This window comes from Trachurus trachurus (assembly GCF_905171665.1).
Source record: "Trachurus trachurus genome assembly, chromosome: 3".
NCBI lineage: Eukaryota > Metazoa > Chordata > Actinopteri > Carangiformes > Carangidae > Trachurus > Trachurus trachurus.
Window position 1 is genome coordinate 36,879,415 of NC_139893.1, and position 27,121 is coordinate 36,906,535.

Genomic DNA, 27,121 nt, shown 5'->3' on the forward strand with positions numbered 1-27,121 from the left:
CAGCAGTTTAGGCTCAAGCATGTGGGAGCCTCCTTTCATGTATTTATATCTGACATATATTAGTGGTGGATCAGGAAAGTGTGCCCCGAAAAATTCTAATATTAGGCCTATTTGAATATTTAACATGAGAGGGGTTAGAAATTCGAACCTGATTTGGGGGGGAGATTGACAGCCCTAGTGTTGTGTAGGTGTGTCTCTTGGTCTGGAGGAGTAAAGTGAAGCAGAGTTGCTAGACACGCTATCTCGTCTCCTGTCCCCTTTATTGATTTTCTATATCAATACAGTATAGGCGAACCCAGAACGCGCTCACGCCCCCCCCCCCCCCTCGCTGCGTAGCCTATGTTATACATTTAGGTAGCAGCCCCCAGCCCCCCCCACTGAAATCAACTTCCAGCGCGCCTGTAAAGAAGTAAAGAAAAAAACAAACAGAAGTTGCAGAGATTTGGAATGAAGGTCAAAGGTCAAAAACAATTTAATATAAAGCAAATAGACCACTAGTCTTTATGATTATTTATAATTAATTTTGGCGGACAAAGTTACCAAGCACTGCCCCCCCTCATCAACCCTCATCCATCATTTATAAGGCTTTACCATGTTAGCATAACAGAAATAAATAAGAATCACATGAAAACACATACTGTCCATCTGAAGTGTAAGCCTCTACCCAGTCATGTGACCAGATGCCTTTCAAACCTCACATCAAGGTGTTTAGTTCAAGACTAAAATTATCTTCTACATTGACATAGTTTTAATCAAATTATTCATCAATGTTAACCATTTTACATCTTATTTATTGCACTGCATTTATTATCATTTATGTCTTTCTAAAAAAAAAACCTTGATGAACTTAGATTAACTTCTTTTTTACGACATATGAAACAAAATAGACCACAAAAATTAAACTTGTCACAAATACAGTTAATGAGGAATGGGCCAATTAACCAGCTATCGGCTTTTCAATTCTCCAAAGTATTGTTATTATATTGGCCTTTAAAATCCACTATCGGTCGACCCCTAGTTCAGGTGACTCTGACAAGTCTGGGACTTTAAAGGGTTTTACCAAATGTTCCAAAACAAATAACAAAAAGCATTTAAGACATTTGTGTGAGACACAAACACAGGAGAGACTGTTTCTAACTCAGCTTCAGCTGTGTTGATAGGCAGTGATCCACCTCACACAGAACTCTGATCAGATCTGAACAAGCTGCTTCTCCTTTTTTTCGTACGGTGTCGATCACCTTTCGAGCTTTGTCTTCCCTGTTTGCTATCATAGCAACAGACTCCATTTCACCGTCAGTTACCACCTCACAGTCCAGGAGTTTATCCAGTAGTTTATGAAGAACCGGTTCGGTCACTCTCTCAATGAACTCAGTCCGAGCAGACTTCAGCCTCTCTGCTGCTGAGACACTTGGAGTTGGAGCTGAGACACTTGGAGAAGGAGCCAAGACACTTGGAGTCGGAGCGGAGACACTTGGAGTTGGTTCTCGAGGAGGACCTGGAAGGTGAACAAGAAAGATACTTGTGTTCAAAAAACACATCTGTGCTTTAGAAGCAAATTCAATAACAAGTGTTGGGATGGAACCACTCATGAAAAACAATCTCGTCCAGTTTGCTTGTCTCAGTTCAGGGCTCTGTAGAAAGTCCTTACAGCAGTAACCCAGAAGTCACCAGTGATCACACTAGGCCGAACACAACTGTAAAGTCCATCCAACATCACTTCTGAGCATTTTCAGCTCTAATGATTTTAAAGTGACGAGCTCTGACTCTGGGACGACGACATGTGGCAGACTCACAAGTTACAGACACATCAACAGGAACTTGGAGAAACTGAAGTGTGGGATACCGTATAGCTCAACAAGAATAGACCACAGAATACAAGCAGACAGAAGATGATCTGAGGCCCAATAAGACAGAGACACCACTCAGCAGTCAGGTCTACGTCAGGCGGATGAAGACTTTACCTGGCAGAAGAATCTGACACTCCCACACAGCTGTCTCGGTTTCATCTCGGACCTCTACATCGGCTTCCTCTGCGCTTGAAGGCAGGATGATCTGAAACGTCGGGTGGTAATTTGGTCCATAGTCCAGGTCAAAGTCTTTTTTCTGAAAAGCAGCAGCACCTGCGTCAGTGTCTCCAGGTGAGTGACAGCAGTTTGAGGAATCATGTCAGCTTTAGCCTGAAACACTCACCTTAGGCTGGACTCTATTGGCGTGTGGACAGTGAACTTTGTAAGTTTTATTTTTGACGAGTGTGCTGTCAGAAGTCGTCGTGATGATCTCACAGTTATTGTGCTTCGCCTTCACCTGGAAAACCAGCATTTCATTAGATCTTTGACCGTCATCCTTGAATTCATGTGAATGTTTGCGTAAGACTTGCTGAAGTGGTGACCAGGCGACACAGAGACACGGTGTCCATGAAACAATGTGGATGTGTTGGTTCATGACATCTGGTCTGTTAGTGATGAATTTGGAAAGTGAAGCAAAGTGAAGCTCTAACACTTCAATCTGTAGCCTTACCACATCCAGGGGGACGTTCTTAGGCAGCAGATGCACATTGAGGCTTTGCCCCCGTGCCGTGAGGTTTGGTTGGTGGAACAGCAGAATTTGGCTGCGAACTGATTTCAAGTTGTTCAACCACCTCTGTATACTGTTCTTAACCAGACCAAAGGCAGAAAGATGAGGAACTGAAATGATCACATGAGTGTCTGTGATCTGCAGGGGCTCGATAAAGCTCATTCCATCATCAGTGATGTGGGCGACAGACAGCAGACCGTCACAGAGCAGAGCTGTGGAAACACAGAGACAACAACCTCATTACAACAGCAGTGATCATTTCAGTCACTGTTGTCAACATCAGGAAATTAATCTGGAGGCTGGTGAAGGACAGTGCCCCGATTTTCCATTATATTCCTGTAATAAACGTACATGTCAATTAGATGGTCACACAACACAATCACTTGCTCACCATCCTTTGTTTCACAATGTGGGAGGTGGAGCTGGCGGACGGCATCCTCAGGACACTGGATATTGAACAGCGGTCCTGCAGCCATCTTGCCAACTGAGTGGAGGCTGCTCTCATCCCATTGGACAGTCCTGTAGAACAGCTCCGCCTCCTGAGCCGTAACAAACACCAGTCCAGTTGAAGAACACTGGAACTGGCCTGGACCAGGACACCTGAACCTGTGGGGCACAGAAGGCTGAGTGACCACCTCAGACCCTGAGATGAAAAAGGTTCAACATTGGCTAAAACATCGTGTTCCTCCTGACTCAGCTGACTGGGAGCTGATCCAGCCGATGTTCCCTCAGACAGTCGACCATGAGACCAACGCTGCAGAAACACATCTGCTGTGGCTCAGGAGAAGCTGTGAAGGAAGAGGAGGGTCCTTTGGCAAAAGCTGTGTTGACTGAGTTTATTGCATGTTTACCTGTATGAGACTTGTGTAGATTTAGTTTCCAGTTCAGGTTTGAAGCTTGACTGCTGCAATTCAGAGAAAAACAATGTAAGCTGGTTTATTACAATTAAAAATATATTGTGTTGAGTGAAGCCAACGGATTTGTTCCACAGTCCTGAGTGACCTGAGGCACAGTGGACAGAGTCTGAGGGGACTGACAGTCAGTATGTTTACATGACACTTGAAAAAAACAAATTATTGCCTTAATCCGACTATAAGTGGACAACTGAAGTGCATGTAAACACCTTAGTCTGACTGAAATCGGAGTTGGAGAACTCTGATTAAGACACCCAGATAATGCGATTGGAATTCGATTTTCTCCGTCATGTATACGCCTTAGTCGGAGTATAACTGGACAACACATATGCGCATGCTCCACACCCCCCACACTGGTGTAAGACCCCGGAACAAAAACATCCAAGAAAGCCGGTGGCAAAAGCTATTGTTGTAGCGTTATATGGCATTCTTGTCTGCCTCTTGAAATCACCATGACCACGAGGGATAGCGTGCACCTTATCTGCACAATAAGTAACGTTCGAGATGAACAAAGCTGTTGCTGTTGTTAGAAAATGCTGGTTTTCCGCCTGGCTAATAGGTCAACAGGAAAAGGTTCCGTATTAACCCATGGAACGACGCACTATCGCGACCTGGTGTTAAGGAGGAGGACACGTTCCCGCCAGTTATTTGATTTTCTCAATTGCATGTAAACTGGGACAAGGACAGAAGTCCGATTAGACGGCAAAATTGAATTTTGAACACAGCTCGATTAAGCTGTGCATGTAAACGTACTGATTGTGACACCAGGATTTGATGTCAGTGTAAAAATTTACAGACTGCATCTGAGAAGCAGCAGGTTCTGTAGAGAATTATATTGTGACATAACCGTGACTATAATCTAATAAATTCATCCTTGAGGTTATCATTGTTAATTTGGGTTTTCTGTTAATTGTAGACCTTTTTCACGTGAAACACTAGGTCCATGACATTTCTTGTTGGCAAATAGTTTGAGCTGCATTTCTTGTGGGTGAGCGACTATACATTATTCATGTACTTGTTTATTTTCTGTATTCCCTTCATCCCCTCGAGGTCACAGACAGAGCCAACATTGCAGAGGCAGTCATTGGTAGCTGTGGCCTCAAGGTCATCAGTGCCTGTAGCAACATAAGAGCTCACTGGTGGATTTCAGCAGGAGGGAAGCTACCAAGCTGAAGTAGGAGGACTTAGGGTGGAGATTCACTCTGAGATGCTTAAGGCTCCTGATATTGTAGGGCTGTCTTGGCCTACACATCTTTTCAATGTCATGTGAAGGTTGGGTACAAAACCTGTGAAGTGGCAAACCAGGGTTTTGTGCTCCAACTATTACATACTACTCTGCCTCCTTGGATAATTTCACATCAGGGGGCTGGAAGAGAAGCTCAAACCAGAGGGAGCAATATGGATTCTGTCCTGGATGTGGATCAGTTGACTTGCCCTTTACCTTTGCAGGAGCTCTGTGGGGGGCATGGGGGTTTGATCAGCCAGTCTACAAGTGTATTGAGGACTTGGATAAGGCTTACAACCATGTGCCCCTGGACACTCTGTGGGGGGTCCATTATGAGGTAACACACTTGTTGCTACAAGCCATTCCGTCCATGTACAACCAAAGAGTGAGTGATGTGTCTGTATTCTCAGAAGAAAGCCAAACATATTTGCAGTGTAAATTGGACTTAACCAAAGTTGTCCCTTGTCCCCAATCCTGTTCATGATATTCATGAGAAGGATCTCAAGGCTTAGCCGAGAAGAGGTAAACAGGGATGAGAATCAGGACCTCCAAATCTGAGGCTTTGGTTCTCAGCCAGAAAACACTGCTTCTCTCTCTGGTTTGAGGGTGAATTGCTGCCCCAAGTGAAGGAGTTGAGAAATCTCGTGTCTTGAGTGAAGGTAGGATGTAGTGGGAGATCAACAGACAGATCATTACATCTGGAACCCTCTACTTGACCTGCTGTCACTGAGACCATCCTCTGAATATTTTTAGCCCTCTGTTGAGCCCTGAAGTCTGTCTGGAAAATCAGGATACAATGTTTTTCTCTCACCTTCAGCTTTGCGTTTTCCTTAAGCCTCAAGCTGTCTTCATCAAACCTCTTCACCTTTGAGCCATCCTCAGGGGCCTTCAGCTTGGACTCATCCTCAGATTCCTTCAGCTTTGAGTCATCCTCAGAGGTCTTCAGCTTTGAGTCATCCTCAGATTCCTTCAGCTTTGAGTCATCCTCAGAGGTCTTCAGCTTTGAGTCGTCCTCAGATTCCTTCAGCTTTGAGTCATCCCCAGAGGTCTTCAGCTTTGAGTCATCCTCAGATTCCTTCAGCTTTGAGTCATCCTCAGAGGTCTTCAGCTCTGCGTTGTCCTCAGAGACCTTCGGCTTTGAGTCGTCCTCAGAGACCTTTGGCTTTGTGTCATCGCCAAAAACCGTCAGCTTTGAGTCACCTGTTGAAAGAGAAGAAACAAGGAACATCTCAGAAATTAGTGTTTGCTATCCTTCTCTTTATCATATGCAAGTCAGAAATAAACTCCACCTGACCATGTGGTTCATGCTGCTGTCTGTCAATAGTTCAATTCAGTTCAAAGATACGACTAGGTGTTTTCAGGTGTTACTAGGTGCAATATTGTTCTTCATGCTGATGGGGGCGGGGGGATCGTCTGGTGAGCACCCTCCTTCATCGGTGTTTCAATGACTAGCCCCCGACACCTCCAGAGGGCTCATCAGCACCACCTGGCATCCCAGGTATGCCCCCCTCTGCACTGGATCTCCTGCTTACTCAGCTGCTACTGCTGACACTGTCTTTCCTCTTCATCCAGAGCCAGCGACTGGACTGTTCTGGAGCACTGCAAAGGGAGTTGATGGCCTGCCGCAGAGCTTCTCTGACAGCTCCTCTGTGGAGCTGGAGAGCGGAGCGCCGTCCTTTTTTTTTATCAGCGCCGTTGTTATAGGCAATGCAAATTTATGAGGGTGTGCATATGAGAATCGATTTTGAATCTAATCGTGAGACACCCAAAGATTCACATCGCTGGAAAAGAGGCAAAACCACCACACGTTCACATGTTGTAGATTAAACTGGGGCACGGGTGAACGTGGTACTATGGAAACTTTTTCAACCTACATTTTATTTGCTTGAGGCTGAACAAAATAAACAGCTTCCAGTCCAGGGCGGACACGGCTCCCCAATGCCGCCGGGGCTGCTTCACGGCCACGGTGCAACACTACCGACACTTAAAGCAGAAGTAAGTGATATATTTGTGTTAATATAAGTCTTAAATAGTTATATCTTCCGACAGCAATCACTTACATAGAGTGTTTGGTCTGAAACACGGGTCTGTCAGTCCCTCTGCTCTGCTCTGAGCCGAGGAGAAAACATTTATCGTATCCTACAGTTTTTATCCAATGAGGAGAGAGAACTGCATGCAGGGCTGTGTGTGCAGCCAAGGGACGCCGTGAATGTGGCGACGTAGGGACGAGGACTGTTATGGTGCGTTCAAGGAAACTTGTATTTTTCCGACCGTGAAGTCATACCAGTTCGATCTGGTACGAGTTCACCGGTCGGAAGTTACGAGTGGCCGTTATAGTGACTTTCACCGGTAAAACAGGTCGGAAAAACACGAGTGGGTTGCCTGGAACGCTACAAAGTCGTAAGTTGTGACTTGAAGCTGTAATTTACGATTTCAAAAGCCTGCCTGGAACGCAGCATTAGCGAAAACGACCGGACCACTTACTTCTGCTTTAATGAAACACCTCTCCTCTCCTCTCCTCTCCTCTCCTCGTGTCATTATAATTATCTGTTTAACTTTGTAGTTTGGCCTTGGTGTCTCTCTCTCTCTGTGTCTCACAGATCCACCGGAGCTCCATCTCTCTGCACCAACCGCCGTCTGCATCACCCCCCCCACCACCCTTTCCCCTGCTGTTAAACCGGCCTGTCCTCCCTTCCCATGAACCAGTCTGCCATCCAGTCCCTGTCTTTCCTCCCACCTGAAGCTGCCTTCATCAGCTCTTGTTTCTATGTTTTTACATATTGTTGTGTTGTAAACTATTTTATTGTCTGTATACAATATTTATGTCCCGTCTGCCCGTCCTGGGTGCGGGATCCCTCCTCTGTTGCTCACCCTGAGGTTTCTCCAATTTTTCCCTGTTAAAAGGGTTTTATGGAGTTTTTCCTCAGTCGATGTGAGGGTCTAAGGACAGAGGATGTTGTTATGATGCCATGTAAAGCCCTTTGAGACAAACTGTTTGTAAAAATGGGCTATACAAATAAAATTGCCTTGTCTTGCCACAGGAGATAATCAGTGAAAATAAAGAAAATTGATGATTTCAAAGGAAGAAAAGATTCATACACATATAAATTGAAACATCACTTCTTGCCTATGATGACCCTCTCTGTTGTCCTTTGTTTCATTTTTTTGTCCCTATGTATTGTATTCAAGCCAAAAAATAAAGTATAAAAAAACAACATGCAATTCATAAAACTATTGGAGGTGAAATGAGCCCAGATTCATTTCATAGTCAGACTGATGAAGAGGTTCAGTACTCACAGGTTTTGTCTCTGGAAGCTTGAATCACCTCTCCCCTGCCGATCCTGTAGGAACACACACAACAGAGTCAGAGGGAAATAATCAGGTTTTGTTCGAGTTCGTTTTATTAAACCAAACTGTGCTGATCCAGGATCAGACTAACCCAGCTGAGTTCTAACTAATCCTGACCAATGTGTTAGTCAGTGAACTTTGGGATCAACCAGAGCTTTAAGTCTCATGTTCAACCAGGTTACCATGGTGTCACCATGTTTACTAAATCTGATCTGGACCAGGTGGGGTTTAAAGGATCAGATCAAAGAAAATAGAGAAGATGGATCTTAATCAATCAGATCTAGAAAACTAACGCCACCGTAACTACAGGAAGTTCAGGATCAGTGCTGTCCTGATATTCCAGCTGCTGCACATAATTCTGTATCTGACTCTTAAGATGGGTTCAGACGACACGATTTCAGGTCGATTTTAACACGATTTCGTCATGGCGGACACATTTCCAGCATCGTGCCCGGCAGCGTCGGGAACAACAAACAAACGTGTAGTGTGACATAATTGATGATTGGTGGTTTTACGTCTACGATGCTCTACGACGCTCTGACAGAAATCTAGCATGTGAGAATTTTTTGCATTTCTTCTCCTAGTCTGACATTTCCTACGACGTTAATCTTTATGTCGACCAATAGGACGACAGAGCTCTGACGCATTGTTTACACACAGTGAACATGTGCTTCATGTGCCCAATATAATTGAATGGTTTTGAGGTGAACACATCCGTTAATATCCCTCATGTATCCCTCTGTGAAGAACAGACAGTCAGACTCAGGAACGGCGCCATCATCACTTTCTCTTCCAGTTATTTTTCCTGTCGGAGCAGAAGACGGCATCACACACAGCGCTACAGTATCCATGACTGACAGGTTGTTGTGACGCCTTCCCGACGGCCCATGAACACGCAGGGTCGTGATCAGTCGTGAATGATGATTGGTCGGGGTGATACTTGTAGTGTTGCTAGTCTCCAGACCATGACACGGAAAGAACGTAGGTTCTGCTGTTTGCATTACATAAAAATTGTTACCTACTGATTGTAGACGGTCACATGGTTTGTTATATTTTTAATTCACTTATTACGTTCTTTGTTACAACTCACCATAATATAACAATGTTCTGATTCCAGTATGTCTACATCTATGTGCTAAATTTAAGCATTATTTCTTGGTTATTTGTGATTTACATATATATTTATTACTTTTCTCCTGGCTAGTCTACTCTTGAGGGGTCTGACATGTCTTAATGACGCTGTGTTCAGCTGTTATGGCATGAAATTGTTAGATATACCACGTCAGTTTCGCCTCTCCTCACAACGCTGAAAAAAGCTGTGTTGCTGAAACACGTACGTTGTGGGCCCCCGCTGCCTGGATTAAAGAGAGAGATTAAGAGTACAAACCTATGAGTGCTGGCTATTGTCAGGGCCCGTAAAGTTTGACTTGTTGTTTTGTGTTTCCTGTTTGTCTTTTATTTTCTCTCCCTGCATGTATTCCTCACTTCCTGTCTAGTTCTCCCTTGATTACTGATTGTCAGCACCTGTGTCTCATCCCTCTTGTGCTTGTATACCCCTCTCTCCCCACATGTCTTTGTCAGTTCGTCTGCGTCTGTAGTGTTCCGGCCCTGTTCCTCGTGGATTTTCCCTAGTGTAGTCTGTGTTACCCGTTTTTGGTATCTGACCCTCGCCTGTTTCTCGACCTGCCTCTGCCTCACGATTTTGTACTGTAGTCCTGTGGACTGACTTCCTGTGTATCGACTCTTGCCTGGTAATAAACTCCATCTATTGAACCCGTTCGTCTCAGATCTGCTCTGTGGGTCCTGTCCTGTCCATCTGGTCCTGACAGCTATCTGTGTTTTTTCATAGGCAGCCAACTGCGTTAACCATCCAACACGAAGTATGACCACACACACACACACACACACACACACACACACACACACACACACACACACACACACACACACACACACACACACACACACACACAGTTTATGGATGTTATTTGTGGCTGAATTTGCCTTAATTTGTGTTACTCTGTAAAGATTTTGTTGTTAAGTGATATTCCTTATCTGAATTTGTTCATTGCCTCTTTTATATTTTGGTGTTTGATTACATTAAAGCCCCAGTATGTAGAATTCAGTGCCATATTTCTTATATTTTATATTTCTTATATGACAGTCATATGACACAGTCAGTGCACATGCTATTTATACTGATGCGTGTTTCATGTCACTATATGTTTCTATGTTTTATGTTTTACACCTTTATGTGATCCTATGAGCTGCAACCCAAATTGCCCCTTGGGACATGAAATAAACTGAACCTGAACCTGAACCTGAACCTGAACCTGGTGCTGGAAGAACTGTCTGCTATCTTGTTGCCAGAAAAGCACAGCCTACGTGAATTTGTTGCTGGTATTGGCAGGGATGCCCCTGACCAAAATGGGGCCCTAAGCGAAAAGATTTCTTCGGGCCCTACTATAACCGATTATATAACCGAACTACAACCACTAATACTGGCAGTAGCCTACTACTACTTCTATACATATACTAATATCAATATTTTAAAAAAAATAAAAAAAAAGATTGCTAATTGCTATCTATTATTACTATTATTGTCATTATTATCATCATTATTATTATTATATAGGCTGTAAATGACCTTTAATATGAGCATAGTATTTTTATAAATGTGTTTTTATGTTTACTTAGTAACATTCTATAAAGCCAGGCTTTTATTTTTATATATATTAAGCAGACGGATATTCAGTGCTTTTATTTTGAAAGCGTCTCGCCGAGACCTCGTACACATCCGGTGCTTCGGACTTTACCGGCAGTAGGAAAAGTGTGTCTGCAAGACTAAGAGTGTGTCTTCAATGCTAAAAGCAAGCAAAGTGTGCCTAACTCACATGGAACGCCCTAGCACCTGGCTAATAAGGGGCACAAGGTTTGTTTTGTTACCATTTCATGCTATATTTATGTCCGGCTCGAGTTTGGTCGCCGTTGATATTTTCATGCATAAAACGTATTGTGGTTAGCGGTAGCTACTATTAGCATCGGCCGAGCTGCCGTGTCGGTCTGTATTGAAGTGAGATGAAGCTATAAGCTAACTCGTAGGTTGTTTTAGTAATGCAACAGGATGTATTTTGTCTGTTTTATATAAGGTCTGCTAAGGTTAAAAACGAACGGTTAAAAATGCTAATTTCATGTCAAATATTGTTTTATATTGCACTCTATGTGAGGTTGTCTTTCAGTTAAAATGTGAATTTTCCCTCATGATTGTAACATCAATCGTAGCAGTTAAAATATAATTCATAGAGTAAAACCTGTGAGTCTACAATAAGTTTATTCGATAAAAAGTCAACTTACATGATTGTGATAAAGGCAGTTAAAGGTAATGTCAAGTAAGAGTAAAGGTAACTGTATTTTGTTTTCTTCTTTTCATAGCTCTTACGGTGTGTTTACATTGAATACGGTCCAAGGAATAAAACATTGTGAACCATCAGTTTGAGAGTTCGACCATCATTTAGCCGGGGATGCTACATAGGCTATACAATCCAAACATACTAATTCAGTACCAAACAGACTGATATTTCAAAATGTAGCTACATTCAAATTTAGTTCCTTCTGTCAGCTGAAGTATCAAATACACTCATTTCTATCAATATTTATCTCTAATATCTCCTCCAAAGCTGCCTGTCATAGATTAAATTTACCAACAGATGGCGACATTTTACATCCATTAAAATAACATTAGCCAAATCCTTGTGTGGTGATAAAATAGATAATAAACTTTTGCCGAAAATATGACAACTGATACATTTACCACTGCCTTTCAACAGAGGTGAATGCATATGCAGACAAAGGTTTTAACAAGACATTTAATAAATGGTAAGGGCTGCTGGAAAATTACTTTCATCTCCAGACCACAGTCCACATCTAGACTCTAGCTAAATGGACTGGAGGCTAGCATCTCTACTCCTACCTCTTGAATAGCAGCAGCAGCTGTGCTGAGTATGGAGGTTTAGTGCTTGCTTATGCCACAAAGTTTTACATTTTTACTAGTGCTGGGCCGTTAACAACAGCGTTAACAGACATTAACGGCGTTAACGGCGCCGTTAATACGGCCCAGCACTAACTTCAACAAATACCCACCTTCGAGAGAAGCACGAGTTTCCTCTTGTTTTGTGATTGGTCAGATCGATTGCTGTCAATCATTGCAGATTACATACTCCTGCCTCGCGCTGACAGCTGATCTAGTAGTGCACCCCACGGTTGTGCATATGCGCATCCTTTGTGCAAAACGGGGCCCCTATTGGATCGCGGGGCCCTACGCACTGTGCGTGTTCTGCGTGTAGGCAGGGGCGGCCCTGGGTATTGGTGCCGTTGTCATTACCAGTACTGTTGCCGTCATTGTTGCAGTCATTGGTACTGGTACCGTTGTCGTTGCCATTGCCAAGCAAAGCTCCAGAGCTGGCCAGCCAGCCTCCCCTGTGTGAGCTCTGGAGGGGAGTCCATGCAGCCCAGCACAAGGCACTCGTGTGGGTGAGAGCAGGGAGACTGGGCTTGAACTGGGCCTCTGGAGCTCAGCGGAGCTGCGGTGTACCAGAATCACAGTGTTCCTACCCGCACAGTGAAAGTTACATAATACCGTTTCAGCCAGCGTGACCCCGCTCAGACTGCAGCGGCGGCACCATTCATCCTATTATTAACCATTTTTCTACCACTTCAATGAGTTTAGAAACATTATTTTAAGGTCGAAAAACTACATATTGTTGCTTTAATGCTCTGACTATAAAACCAATAAATCAGAGGTTACTCAGGTAGTTTTTTACTTTCTTACTCAAGGAAATATTTGATGCCTATGTTTTTCTTTTACTTGAGTAATATTATTTACCAGCCAATCTACCCTCACCTATGGCCATGACTCTGAAAGAACAAGATCTCAGATACAAGTGGCGGAACGCCTCCCTAGGGAGGTATTCCAGGCATGTCCCACCGGGAGGAGATCCAGAGGAAGACCCAGGGCTTGCTGGAGTGACTATGTCACTCGGCTGGCCTGGGAACTCCTTGGGATCCTTCCTGAAAAGCTGGAGGAAGTGTCTGGGGAGCGGGAAGTCTGGGTGTCCCTGCTCTGACTGCTGCCTCCGCGACCCGGCCCCGGATAAGCGAAAGAAGATGGATGGGTGGAATATTATTCTAAAGTAAAAATACTCTAACTTGAGTGAAATTTATAGCTACTACACCAACCTCTGCCTACCCCTGTTACTGTCAACTTGAGTGTCAACTATAAAACATACCAACCTCAGCCATTGGCCCATTATCACATGCTAGTGTGACAGTTGAGGGTCCTGTCACTATGGCCAAGGGGATGTCCCTTTGGCCGAATGGTTAGCGCCACACTAGCACTGTCATGATACACTACAGCAGTGCTAGCAGTTAGCTGACTAGTAAAAGCAACACTTTGAACTCATCCATAATGTGGCAAGGTGAAGAGGGCCCGGGCGGGGATTGAACCCACACCTCCCGGGTAAGAGTCATACGCGCTTGCCACTTGGCCAAAGGGACATCCCCTTGGCCAAGTAGCCAGGGCGCATCATCAATTGGGGGCATAGTGACAGGAACCTCAACTGTCATAATAACATCAGTAACAGGAACGTCTACTGTACCTGTCACTAATGAGACCAGATGTGTAACATAATGTCCACGTCACAGAGGACCAACAACATCACAACACTGGCCAATGAAACCCAGCAGCCCTGGTATTCATCATGTGTTCCTTCTACCTGCTGCATCACTGTGTGGTTTAGAAACTGAACCACCTCCAACTGAAAAACCCTGCAGTGCAGGAAGAAAGGTCATTGGTGCCTCACTCCTGGACATCTACAGCACCTGCCAACATAATCTACACTGAGGATGAACAGAGATGAGAGCAGCATGGACTGATCCATCGCTCTACTGACCTCACAGACTCCAGTCTACAGTCTGGACTCTCCACAAGAGCATGCAGATCCTTCAGGTCTGAATCCTGTAGGTTGTTGTTGTGACTCAGGTCCAGTTCTCTCAGGGGGGAGGGGTTGGACTTCAGAGCTGAGACCAGAGTAGAACAGCTGATCTTTGACAAATGGCAGAACTCCAATCTGAATAAAGAATGAAAGAAATGTCTCTTTTTTTAAGACACACACACACACACACACACACACACTTGGAGGGATCAGATAATTGATTATTGATGACTATGGAGTGAAGAGAGTCATTGTCAGTGTGAGAGAACAAGTGGAAACATGAGACAACAACTATTTCAAACGTCCTTCATTCATGACATCAAAGTCAATGATTCAAGTTCTGAGTGAAGATCAATTAGGTTCAGTTGTGGATCAAAGATCTAAGATCAGTAAACTGACCTCAGAGTCTCCAGTCTACAGTCTGGACTCTCCAGAAAACCACTCAGATCCTTCACTGCTGAATCCTGCAGGTTCCAGTTGTTGCCCAGGTCCAGGTGTCTCAGGTGGGAGGGGTTGGACTTCAGAGCTGAGACCAGAGAAGAACAGCTGATCTCTGACAACCTGCACCACTCCAGTCTGAATAAAGAATACACGAAGAAGATTGAATGATTGATCGGATGTGTTGTGGATCATCATCATATGGCCATCTACACATCATCCACATGTCAGCACAGATTTATCAGCTGCTGCCGACCTCAGCTCAGTCTGCCAATCAATCATCAATATTTGATCAATACCTGTTGGACTAAACACTGACTACAACTCTCTGATTCAGGACTGAACTGGATCAAAGGTTGAAGGTCCAGTCCTGATCCAGGACTACACACACACACACACACACACATACTGTCATGTTCTAGTGAACTTTTCCTGTAATCGTATTGCTTTTTCTCCCCCTACTGGTGTTTAAGAGTAGCTCATTAGTTCATGTTTAATTCCAGCTTTTGTTCTGATAGGTAGATTTAGTCACATGACACCATGCAGAGAGCTGGATCAGAGAAGCATTAGCTTCTACCTGCCATGCGGTCTGCTTGCAGCTCCAGCTATCGTCTCTTTTCCTCCTGCTGTTTGTGCTGAGGAAAATTATCACTTGTGAGTTGTGTTCACATTTTCAGTTAATTCTGTTGTTACACAGGTATTCATGTTGTGCATTTTGATATGTTACATAAATGTTTAGTTTATTTCCATGTAAATGTTGCTAATGCTAAATAAACAGTGGACCTACAGCTATCTGCATGATCATGTGAATATATGATGTTATTTTAGTAACAACCCAGTCATTAGTAATTAGCCTTTTGTATCATTTCAGTTTTACTAAATTGTTTCATGAGAATGAAGACATCAGTAAAGACCATTAACGTTACTCCAGTCTCTGAGTTTCTCTTGTTCGCTATCTGTCGATGTGTGTACAGACAGACACACACACACTGAGGACAGAATACCACACACACACACACACACTTTAAGTGACCAGACTATTGATTATTTATGACGTGGGAGCAGCTGCTGAGTGACGGGGAGGAAGGATCAACACATGGAGGCTCTGAACCAAAGCAGACTGGTGGGACTGAAGGAGACCTTTGGTACTGACGGGACTCTGCCTGATTGTGTTCAGAAGATCATTTCAGAGGAGCTCGGTGTTGAAATGAGGAATTAGAGGGAATGGCTGCACAGGCAACTGGCACAGATGATGCAGAATATGGATCAGTCCCTGAGACCGGTTGTGATCCACTGCCTGAGGCAGTGGACCAGGGACACGGTGATCAGCACAGATTAAAGGAAAGGGAAGATTTGAATGCCGTCTGTCTATGTTTCCAGACATGTCGCAGGAGTTGGACCAGAAGAGGAAAGTTTTCAGGCCAGTGAAACGTAAAGTACATGAGCTGAACGTCAGGTTCACACTGGCCTATCAAAGCAAAAATGTCTCATGTCTGAAACTGTGAAAGGAGAAAAAAGCAGTCGCTCGACTCGTAGCCTCGATGTAGAAAAATATAATTTTATTAAAATTCAAACGGGACCGACGTTTTGACCTAACCTGGTCTTCCTCAGGGTATGGTGACACAAAACACTAATGAGGAATAAATAGATGCAGGTGTGTGGGACACGAGGGGGGCGTATCCACCCCCGACATAGGGAGTCACCGAGCCAAGACAACAGGGTAGTATAAATAGGAAAATTAACCCCATCAGTGTGTCAAAATGGATACAACAACAATAATACAATAATCTAAACAAGAGCGTATAATACATTGGAAATCTGATGGACATCCAAATCCATGTGGTGCCGTTGAAAAAAACACAGAAATACAACCAGAACACATACATAATACAGAGGAAAAAATTACATAAAGAGATGTCTATGTACGTAAAAAACCAGACCCAATCAATAATAGAAAAAAACAGCAGTTAGTCGAAATAGGTGTCTGCTATAAACGACATAAAAACTGTGGAGAAATATGGGAAAACAACTCCAAAGGGTAAGTAAAGTGTCTAGCAGAACCAAAACTTGGATTTTCATGCCAGGGTATTGAATGGGCTCTTTGCACAGCTCCACTACTTCCTGAACTTAATGCTGCTCCTTTGTTTCCTGTCTTACATTATTGGACACACTGACTAATCCAGGTGTGTCTGAGTAGTCACAATGGTCAGGCACACCTGGATTAATCAGATTGTCCAATAATGTTTCACATAGGACCAAAAAAACAACGACATGTATTAGGGTTGTGCCAACTGGCGATCCGAACGTCTATCGGCGATTGAGAGGACGATCAGCAATGTTTTGTTTTCTTGCCGATTTTACACACATACTTTCTTTTATTGATCCAATGCGCGATCTGTTTGTTTTGTTTTAATGAAGCTGCTTCTCTGGCTGCTTCCAATACTCTGTCAAATGACAGTGTTTCACCAATCAAATGCAGCCACTGGCGACGTCCAATCAGACGGAGCCAGGTAGTCATATGACCGCACACAAAATCTCTGCGGTAAACAGGGTGGCCACTCCGCCTCAAATTTGAGGAAACACGTTTAGCTGGTGTTGTGACTGTGACTAGGCTGCTGATGCCAGCCCTGTGATGTCACAGCCCGACGAGGTGTTCACTGATATCTGGGGGGGGCGCGGCTCTGCTGCTGACCCAGTGTCTCACCTGTCTGTCTCGTCTACTGTCATTTTTATGTTTTTTGTTGTTTTAAGTGATCGAGCCCGCATTCTCTTTGTGGCAAAATGAAGTTCAGCGTCAGCATGTTACTTTGGCTGGCTGTGTGCCTTCTCAGTAGTTTAATCGCCGAAGTATTGAGTTTATATGGAAAAGCCGGCATCCTCACCTACATGCGGGACCAGCTGGCACTCAATCAAACCGGGGGACTCTGGTCCGGAGCTCCTGGTCAAGTATCCGCAACTCAAAAACACCGGAACGCGAAAAGGGACTAAAATAAAGAAAAGAGGATCGAGAGGTGGAGTGAGAGAAAGACTAAGGAGGCGCGGCAGCAGACATCCTCTACCGGTAATAACTTTTTCTAATGTTCGCTCTTTGAGCAACAAGATGAATGAACTGATCGCTAAAGTTCAATATGATAATGTGTTCCGACAGAGTAACCTCATCTGTTTTACGGAAAGCTGGTTGAAAGAGGAGATGTCAGACCCCAACTTGCCGGGTTACACAATTATTCGGGCTGACAGAGACATTAATTCGTCACGGAAATCTATTGGCGGTGGTTTGTGTGTCTATATGGACACACGCTGGGCTACCCAGTACACCGTCCGGGAACGTGTGCACACATGACCATGAAATCCTGGTTGTCTCATTTCGCCCCTTTTACCTCCCGAGGGAGTTTGGCCAGATTACAATCATATTGGCCTATGTACCTGGGCCGGACTTCGTGGGAGCTGCAGCCAGGATAGCCGAGAGCTATAACACCGCCCTGTCCCGTGCAGCTAACCAACCCGTCCTGTTGCTCGGGGACTTTAACTCCTGTGACCTGTCCGACCATCTACCCACTTTACATCAACACGTGGACTGTCCCACCCGCCTGGCACGTACCCCGGATTAGTGCTATGGCAACATACCAGATGCCTAGAAATCCATCTGTAGGCCTGCCTTGGGGAAGTCTGACCATAATGTCGTCCATCTACTGCCACGAAGCGCGCATGCATGACAGCAGTCAGTGCACGGTAAAAGCGAAACCCCCCCCCCCCCCGGCGATGGATACGCCTATAGGCGATCTCCTGGGAGGGCGATTAGGACGATCTGAGAATGTCAAGATCGCCCAACACTAACATGTATTGTCAAGTACAGTCGATGTTGCACAGTCCGGAAAAGAGGGGGTCAGAATAGCTTAATTAATCAAATTTATCCAAAACGGCAGTGCCCTTGCATCAAAGGCGGACGATTGTAGGTGACTGTCGAATACACTTAATAGCCTAATGCGTGTCTTCATTAAAAAAAATGAACTAATACATAACAGGTAATAAAGCTGGAGGGGTGATAACAAAGCACTCGAACTCCAAGCGGAATGGAAAAACTTGCAGCTATTTATAAAAAATGTTTCAAAATCGACATTTAAACCATTTGGGGTTATAGTCTTCAACGAAAAAATCTAAAAAGAGGAGGTTGTCAAGGTCACCACCTCTTCTAGGGGTGGTCACCTTTTCAATGCCAAGATAGCGAAGGGAGGAGATAGGATGGCCTGCTTCAATGAAGTGCGCTGCTACAGGGTATGTTTGCCGCATGGGCAGAAAATTGTGTAACTCCCGTGGAATGACAGGAAATTACCCCTTTAACTCATTGAGTGCCGCGCTCCTTTCCAAAGTTTTAGTCAAGTGTACCGGCAATTTAGACCATTTTTGACGATTTTTGTAGAGCCACAGTGTATTCTATATTATTGCCACCAACACATACTGTGGCTCAATTGAAAGGTTTAACTTAATGCGTCAAGTGGCCACAAACCGTTTGTTTCTACGTGCCTCCGTTCCTGAGAAAAGTCAAGCTAAACATGGCTGGGTTTCACCAAAATCCCTCCTTTTTTTCTAGAAAAGGAGATAGAGCGTCTTTTATGAAAGGTGCGCTGTTTGTGTCTGTCGCTCTTCTCACACTCGCATTTCTGGATCAAAGGGCTCGTATAAGATAAATATATACAACAATGGTTGTTCTATTCACAAAACCACCAGCGGGGGCGGGGGGGGCGCCACTAAACAACAATAACACAGACGCACCGTGCCGTGTCACAGCTTCTCCCCGCGGAACGTGAGGGTCAGTCGGCCACCGCGGCTCGGTAAGACCGGTCCCGCCGGTGGTCGCGGTCCTTCTGTGGTACGGGTCGGTGATGCCGGTCTGCTTTGGCCCAGAGACCATCAGATTTTACCGCGGGAGGACTTTGGGGAGGACACGGTGTTGCTCCAGCTGAAGACCGGGCGGACAGTCGGCTGAGAGCTTCCTGGTTCAGCTCCGAGCTGCTGCAGCCTCGCGGGTGAGAGCGGAGCAGCTGCGCTGCATCTGCATGCAGAACTCGTTTGCAGAAGCCGAGTTATGATAAAAACTTCCAGATCATGAGCTGTCATGTGACTTTGATCGTCATCTATTTCAGTTCTCCTCGTCGTAGAGTCCCCAAATTTACATATAATGTGTATTAAAGTGTCTATTTTCATAATTTAAAAAAAAAGCAAAAAACGTAAAATTACGTTTTTGGCACTCAACGCATGGGAACGAAAAACGAGAAATTACGTGGTTGGCACTCAATGAGTTAATGGGGGTCTTTTTACCTGAATTTGGGTGTTTAAAAGAAGATGTTTTGAAAGTGCTATTGCACTGCACGCACGCGCAACATTTGTAATTCCCATCTGGGATAGGGAATCTCTGAGATTTCTGCCACGAGAAAAGACCACCATTGGGGGGTCTGTGGAGGAATCGCCTAAAGCAGGGTCTGATTTAAGAATATCCCAATATTTGCGCAGGATGGGATTAATGTGTTCTGCACAACGTGAATATCTAATATTACTTTTTCTCTGGGAACCTCTGAGGAGATCTGTGCGAGAGACAGTGTTAATTCTTGATGTGGCTGCTTCAAGTTGTCTTCCCGTGGGGGTCATCCCTATGTTCCCACAGCCCTATGTTCCCTCAGCCCTATGTTCCCTCATTTCTAACTTTTGTTGTCACTGAAAATTAGGCCCTATGTTCCCTCAGCCCTATGTTCCCTCATTTCTAACTTTTGTTGTCACTGAAAATTAGGCCCTATTCCCACAGCCCTTTGGTCCCACCATTGGTTGGGTTTAGGCAATGAAGAAATGAGTTGGTTAAGTTTAGTAAAAAGACCAGGTAGAGGCTAGACAGGCCAGATAGACAGAGTCCAGATAGGTAGAGAGAGTCCAGAGGGAACATAGGGCCGAGGGAACATAGGGCTGAGGGAACATAGGCACGCTCCCTTTCCGTGTACCCCTTTTGTTTGAATTTGTTCTTCATGTTTTGTAAATTCCTTGCAAAGGCAGAAGGCTCTTTACAAATGCGCTTCAGCCTGCAAAACTGACTGTATGGGAGGCTGTCTTTGAGAGGACGAGGATGACAACTATCTGCTCTCAATAGGCTATTGCGGTCAGTAGGTTTAACAAAAAGATCTGTATGCAATTTATGATTTTCTCTAATGATCCAAATATCCAAGAAACTGATTTTATTAGTCAAAGCTCATAGTGAATCTGAGATGCTCAGAAGTACAATTAAGGAAGTCACGGAAAGACAACAATGAAGACAAGGAGCCCTGGAACAAGCAAAAAATATCATCCACATATCTCCTGTACACCACTATACTGGGCAGAAAAGGATTGACCAATTAATTGAGGATTTTCGTTTTTTCTAGGTAACCCACATACAGACTGGCAAAATTGCATGACATATTCGAGCCCATAGCTACACCTTTTCGTTGCAGGAAATTTTTTTATCTTGAAACATGAAATAATTGTAGGATAGGACCATCTCTGCTAAGGTTTTCTGCTATACCTTCATTATGTGGGACATTAGTGTAAAGCGCCTCCACATCAAAAGTAACCAAAAAACATTCAGGTGGCAGGGGATCTAAAGACTCCAAGATGGAGATCATATGACCCGTATCTTTAACGCAACTGTATAGCCAGAGATTTTATGTTGTTTTTTAAAAAATATTTTTGGGGTATTTTGCCTTTTATTTGATAGTACACAGTATAGACGGACAGGAAAGGGGGAGGCAGAGAGAGGGGGAATGACATGCAGGAAAGGGCTGCCCGACGGGATTCGAACCGGGGCGACTGCGGTGAGGACTGTAGCCGCTACATGGGGCGGCCGCTCTACCCACTGCGCCACGCACCGCCCTGCTCAGCCAGAGGTTTAATGAAAAAATCAACAAAGGTGGACATGGCTTTCAATGTTTTTGGTCCGGCTGTCAGCTCCTCTTCAATTCTGGTGTGCGCTCCTACCACGTTTTATTCATGTCTGAAATTAAAATGGATTAACGGATTATTCAAAATATAGCTGAATTTTTTAGACTCATAAATAACATGAATAATCAATAATCCAAACTGCATTTTCATTTTCTTCTTCAAGACTGCTCATTCTGTGACTTAAATAAAATAATAAAGAAAAAGGACATTTAAGATTTAATTTTCAAATATCCTCCAGCAAAATGAAAATTGAACTTGAAATGTCAAATTTGTCAAATTAAAATGCGTTAGCAGAGTGACGTCACTGGCTGACAGCGATAGCGGTAAAGCAGCTAAAAGCTGTTGTAGCTTGTTTATGTGTCACTTTATAAAGTTTTTATATTTTTTCATGTGAGAAAGGAAGAGGCAGAGAAAAGGCGCATCAACGAAAATAAATGCAGTTTGCAACCACCTCAGGCCACCCAGTTCCTGGGCATGTGGCTGGATACCAGGACTGGGACACGTTGACTCAGGCAAGACAGGATTCCCTCAAGGATTGTCTGGAGAGGTTTCACCTGGGGGCCGGGGTCACATGGAAGTTGTGTCTTCGCCTTCTAGGTCTCATGGCCGCTGCTGTACAGGTGGTGCTGCTAGCTCTCCTGCACCTGCGGCCTGTACAGAGGTACCTGTATGGCTTGGGGCTCTGCCCACAGAGGCATCTGCGGGCGTCGGTACTCATTACCGGGAAGCTGTGCACAGCTCTCAGGTGGTGGAAGGTCCCAGAGAACTTGGCGAGAGGCAGCAGGCTGGGCCCAGTGCTGCGCCGCCAGGTGGTCTCTGTGGATGCATCCCTTGGTGGGTGGGGTGCTATCCATGAAGGCAGGGGGACCAGTGGGCATTGGGGAGCCCTATGGCAGGGCCACCATATCAACGCCTTGGAGCTGAGGGCAATTCACCTGGCCCTGGTGCATTTCCTGCCAGTACTGCAAGGCTGCCACGTGCTTATAAGAACCGACAGCACCACAGCAGCTGCATACGTCAACAGGCAGGGAGGCATGGGCTCTCTACACCTGTGCAGGATAGCACACAGACTGTGGACATGGGCATACAAGCAGTTCCTTTCACTCAGGGCAATGCATGTGCCTGAAGGGGTGAATGTGGCGGCGGACCTCCTTTCCAGGAGGGGGCCGCATCCAGGGAACTGGAGGCTGCATCCAGCAGTGGTGGAGCAGATCTGGCGCCGCTTTGGAGTAGCGGTGGCCAACCTGTTTGTCTCGAGCGAGAATGCTCACTGCCCACTGTTAGGGATTTGCCTCCTCTGGGCTGCGATGCCATGGCACACCAGTGGCTGCTCTATGTGTTCCCTCATTCAGCCTCCTGCCCAACCTGCTGCAGAGGATCGGTCAGGAGGAAGTTCATGTGATTCTGGTGGCGCCGGACTGGCCGCACATGATGTGGTTCTCATGGGTGACACTGCTGTTGCAAGGGACACCATGGCAGCTCCCAGTTCGCCGGGACTTGCTGAGTCAGGCGCAGGGGACCCTGTTCCACCCCTTCCCACAGGGGCTGAATCTCTGGGCCTGGCCACTGAGAGGGCCAGCTTATTAGATATGGGGCTATCGGGTTCAATGGTTCGTACCCTGCAGAATGCTCAAGCCCCATCGACAAGGGCAGCGTACTCCTATCGGTGGGAGCTCTTTGTGTCATGGTGCAATGCTAACCAGTTTGACGCAAAGTCATGCTCGGCTCCAGAGGTACTCAGATACCTGCAAGAGCTCCTGGAATCAGGTAAGTTAAGCTCCACCTTGAGGAGTGTAGTAGCAGCTATAAAAGCCTCTCGTGTTGGTGAGGATAAGCTGACTGCACAGCCTCAGCGTCGGGGGAAGCCGGTTTCTAAGGCTAGGCTTTCTCACTGGGTCGTGGAGGCTATCCACCGGGCATACAGTGAGACGGGTGAGCCAGTGCCGGAGGGAGTGAAAGCACACTCTACACGGGGCGTATCCACCTCCTGGGCCTTGTGGCGCGGGGCGGCCCTCTCAGAAGTGTGTGCAGCCGCCACATGGGTAACGCCAAATACCTTTACAAGGTTTTATAGTTTGAACGTGGCCGCCAGTACCTCCTTTGGGGAGCAACCTGAAGATTGATTCACTGTGCCCTTGATGATCCTTGTCAGTGGCCTAGCAGAGTGCAGGCCATCTGAGTGGCCTCTTCCTTGCACCCGGGGTGGGGACGTCTCATTCGAAACTACCTCATGGGGTTACTATTGGAGCGGTGTCTGCTCTGTCTCCTTGGGACCCTCATGGTGTGTCTTACTGAGCCCATAACACATATTCTATATGTGGTGGAGAGATATTCTCATACGATAGAGAACGTGGGGTTACAGTGTAACCCTGGTTTTCTGAGAATAGAGAATATCTCTCCACATCGAGGCCGCTCGGGACCCGTTCAAATCAGAGTGAATCAGCTGATCCCTGCGCAGCTGGGTCCATTTATAGGGCACAGGGGAAGCCACGGTAGGCGTGGCGTGTCTTAAAGAAGTTTTCACGTCAGCTGCTAGAATGTCAGTAAAACCCATAACATATATTCTATATGTGGTGGAGAGATATTCTCTATTCTCAGAGAACCAGGGTTACACTGTAACCCAACGTTCTCACCCTTTACATGGGGACGCAACGGCAGAGCATTTTTAAGATTTCCACTCTGTAGGGTGGTTTCACTTTATTGCGTTTTCAAGCCCCCAAAACGCCGTCACTGTCTAAACGAAAGGCACATCCCATGAAATATTTTGCTGTTTTCATCTGTGAGCGTTGTCGTGTAAACAGGGCCTGAGAGCAGAGAAGAAGAACACAGCCGTCACCATGACGACCCTCAGTGTGGATCAGGATAATATCAGTCTCAAGTCTGCAGCTCAGTGTCAACACAACTTTCACATCCCATTCATCTGAGCACAGAAATAAAACAGAGTCTGACCTCAGAGTCTCCAGTCTACAGTCTGGACTCTCCAGAAAACCACTCAGATCCTTCACTCCTGAATCCTGCAGGTCGTTGTAGCTCAGGTCCAGGTGTCTCAGGTGGGAGGGGTTGGACTTCAGAGATGAGCCCAGTGAAGAACAGCTGATCTCTGACAAACTGCAGTTCATCAATCTGAATAAAGAATACAAGAATAAGATAGAGTTGTGTGTGTGTGTGTGTGTGTGTGTGTGTGTGTGTGTGTGGGAGGGGCGGTTCTTTTAACTCAGTGAACACAACATCACATCAGTCTGTGTGGACTGAACAATTAACATGTTTCTTGTTCTTTTCACACAAAATTCAAACATTTAAAAATGTTTAAGCTCAACAAAGATTCTGTTTGTTAATTGTATTTTGGTGAACGCACATAACCTGATGTGTGTGAACATGAAGCCAGATAGTGTGACTCTAGCCTGATAAACAAGGACATAATGTAACTGCTGAGTTCTCTTAATCTGTCAGTTAGGTTTGTTGCATTAGATACACGCCTGATCAACAACAACACACACACACACACACATGTTGCTTATCACATTCTGAGAAAATGCGTGGACAGTGGTTGACCTGTCCACGTCACGGGTAACTGGCCAATTATATTCTGTCGTGTGAGACCCAACCTCTGTACAGGGCAGGCCCAGCCCAAGAAGATAAATATGAACCATTTCCTGAAATCAGGCCTCGCTTCTGTTGGAGATCTTGTGAGAGGTCTGTCAGGCTCACACCCTGGCAGAGATCCTACAAGTCACTTCGAGTCCAGCGCTGATGTACTTTATCTGTGACCTGAGTAAATTCTACTACTTTTGTACGAGAGACTTCTCTGGTTTGTTCTTGGGCTTCCAATATAAGAATCGGGATAACAGTAACAGTCAGTGAACTGACCTCAGAGTCTCCAGTCTACAGTCTGGACTCTCCAGAAAACCACTCAGATCTTTCAGGTCTGAATCCTGAAGGTTGTTTCCACTCAGGTACAGGTGTCTCAGGTGGGAGGGGTTGGACTTCAGAGCTGAGCCCAGAGAAGAACAGCTGATCTCTGACAAACTGCAGTTCTCCAATCTGAATAAAGAATAAAAGAAGATTGTTTTTTTTTCTTGTGTGTGTTTTTCTTTACAGTGTCTGAACCTTTTTTTTCCGTTCTGTAGCCACATTTCCAAAACTCTTAACTCAGGGAACACAACATCACATCAGTCTGTGTGGACTGTACAATCAACATGTTTCTTGTTCTTTTGACACAAAATTCAAATATGTAAAAATGTTTAAGCTCAACAAGGCCAAACAACAGATTTTAACAGCTCAACTCCTGTTGAGTTTCTTTCACTGTTTGTCAGAACAGAAAACTCTTGTTGTAAACTGAAGCTGAAGTGAACAGCAGTTCACACTGTGACTGAAACACACTGATGAGTTTCTGTTTGTTAATTGTATTTTCACACAAAAGTGAACAGCTGCTATGATGCTGATTGTTTCTTTGTAAATAAAGTTTTTTAAGTTCAAAAGAAACTGTAAAAGACAATTAATGATCAATACAGTAAAGTGTGTGTTGTAAAAGAGCTGACAGACTTTTTTTTTCTTTTAAATTTGACCCATTATTGTTTCTTCTCTGTCTTTTGTATATATTTTATAGTGGCTTTGTTGCTTTTACCTGCCATTATCATTGTGCATTGTGCTTCTTACGTCTTGGTCGTTTCCTCTATTTTAGTGTATGTCGTGTCTTCAAATGTCTAGCAGCTGCTGTAACACCATTTGCCCGTTTTGGGACAATAAAGATTCACTTACTCACATGCAGTGGCGTTTTTACATGTAAAAAAGTGGTGGGGCACCATCATTTCATAGAAAGGCTGCACACCAGAAAAACACAGTGCTTTCTGTTGTTACTGATATGTTCATCAGGGATCCATGCATTGTAGCAATCACAGAAGCCTAAATGAAGAATGTATTCTAAGATTCCACATCATAAGCTGACAAAACCAAACTCAGAGCAAATGAGAGAACAAGGAGGGAGCAGCAAAGAGCTCAGTACTGAAGGCCACAACGGAGACACACACACATCTGTTAGGGAACAGATCCATTCTATGACAACAACCTTATGACGACAACAACAACAACAACAACCTTATGACACTCGTCACCGTCTGGAGATCCAGCACAACAATAGCGGATTAAATTTTTTTTTTTAAATGTAGATTTCTATTACAATTAATTACAAACATGAATTATCCCGCTGCTTTAAATCTATAACAACATATTGTTCCATTTGTATAAAATAAATAAACATAGTAAATGCACAGACCAGTGCCATAAAGGCAGCATGATGATGAATACGCTGTCACTCACCAATACTGGACTGCTGGACCTGTCGAACCGGACCTAGATGGACCGCCGGAGCAATTCACTCCCATTCAAGACAATCACAACATTTCCTCAGCGGGCACTGCGGTCTCCGGTCGGTCTGAGCTCCAGTCAGTCCGCGGCACCGCCTCGGCAGGTGTTCTCACGGATGAACGTGAACGGAGGAGGCAGAGACGTTTCACCGGTGTGAGGCTCCGTGTGGCGGTAGCCGCGGTAGCGGGTGGTCGGACTTCAGGCCGTATTTAACAGCTCAGTCAAACTCAGATGACTGGACAAACTCTGTAAAGATCGAGCTGTCAATCAGCTTCGTATCGATCAGCTGATGATCCGCTGTTCCACCT

General features: G+C 45.0%; 1 protein-coding gene across 1 annotated transcript; it reads right to left on the reverse strand.

Moving 5' to 3' along the window:
• Window positions 1–897: 897 nt before the first annotated feature.
• Window positions 898–25,350, reverse strand: LOC311001816 (uncharacterized protein). Its single transcript, XM_083992982.1, has 13 exons — window positions 25,317–25,350; window positions 24,399–24,572; window positions 14,451–14,627; window positions 14,010–14,186; window positions 12,962–13,128; window positions 12,443–12,625; window positions 5,525–5,913; window positions 3,426–3,478; window positions 2,966–3,180; window positions 2,518–2,786; window positions 2,191–2,376; window positions 1,962–2,103; window positions 898–1,495 (listed from the first exon to the last, which is right to left on the reverse strand). The coding sequence occupies exons 2-13, from the start codon at window positions 24,566–24,568 to the stop codon at window positions 1,134–1,136; spliced, it is 2,490 nt and encodes an 829-aa protein (XP_083849108.1). The 5' UTR covers window positions 24,569–24,572; window positions 25,317–25,350; the 3' UTR covers window positions 898–1,133.
• Window positions 25,351–27,121: the final 1,771 nt, after the last annotated feature.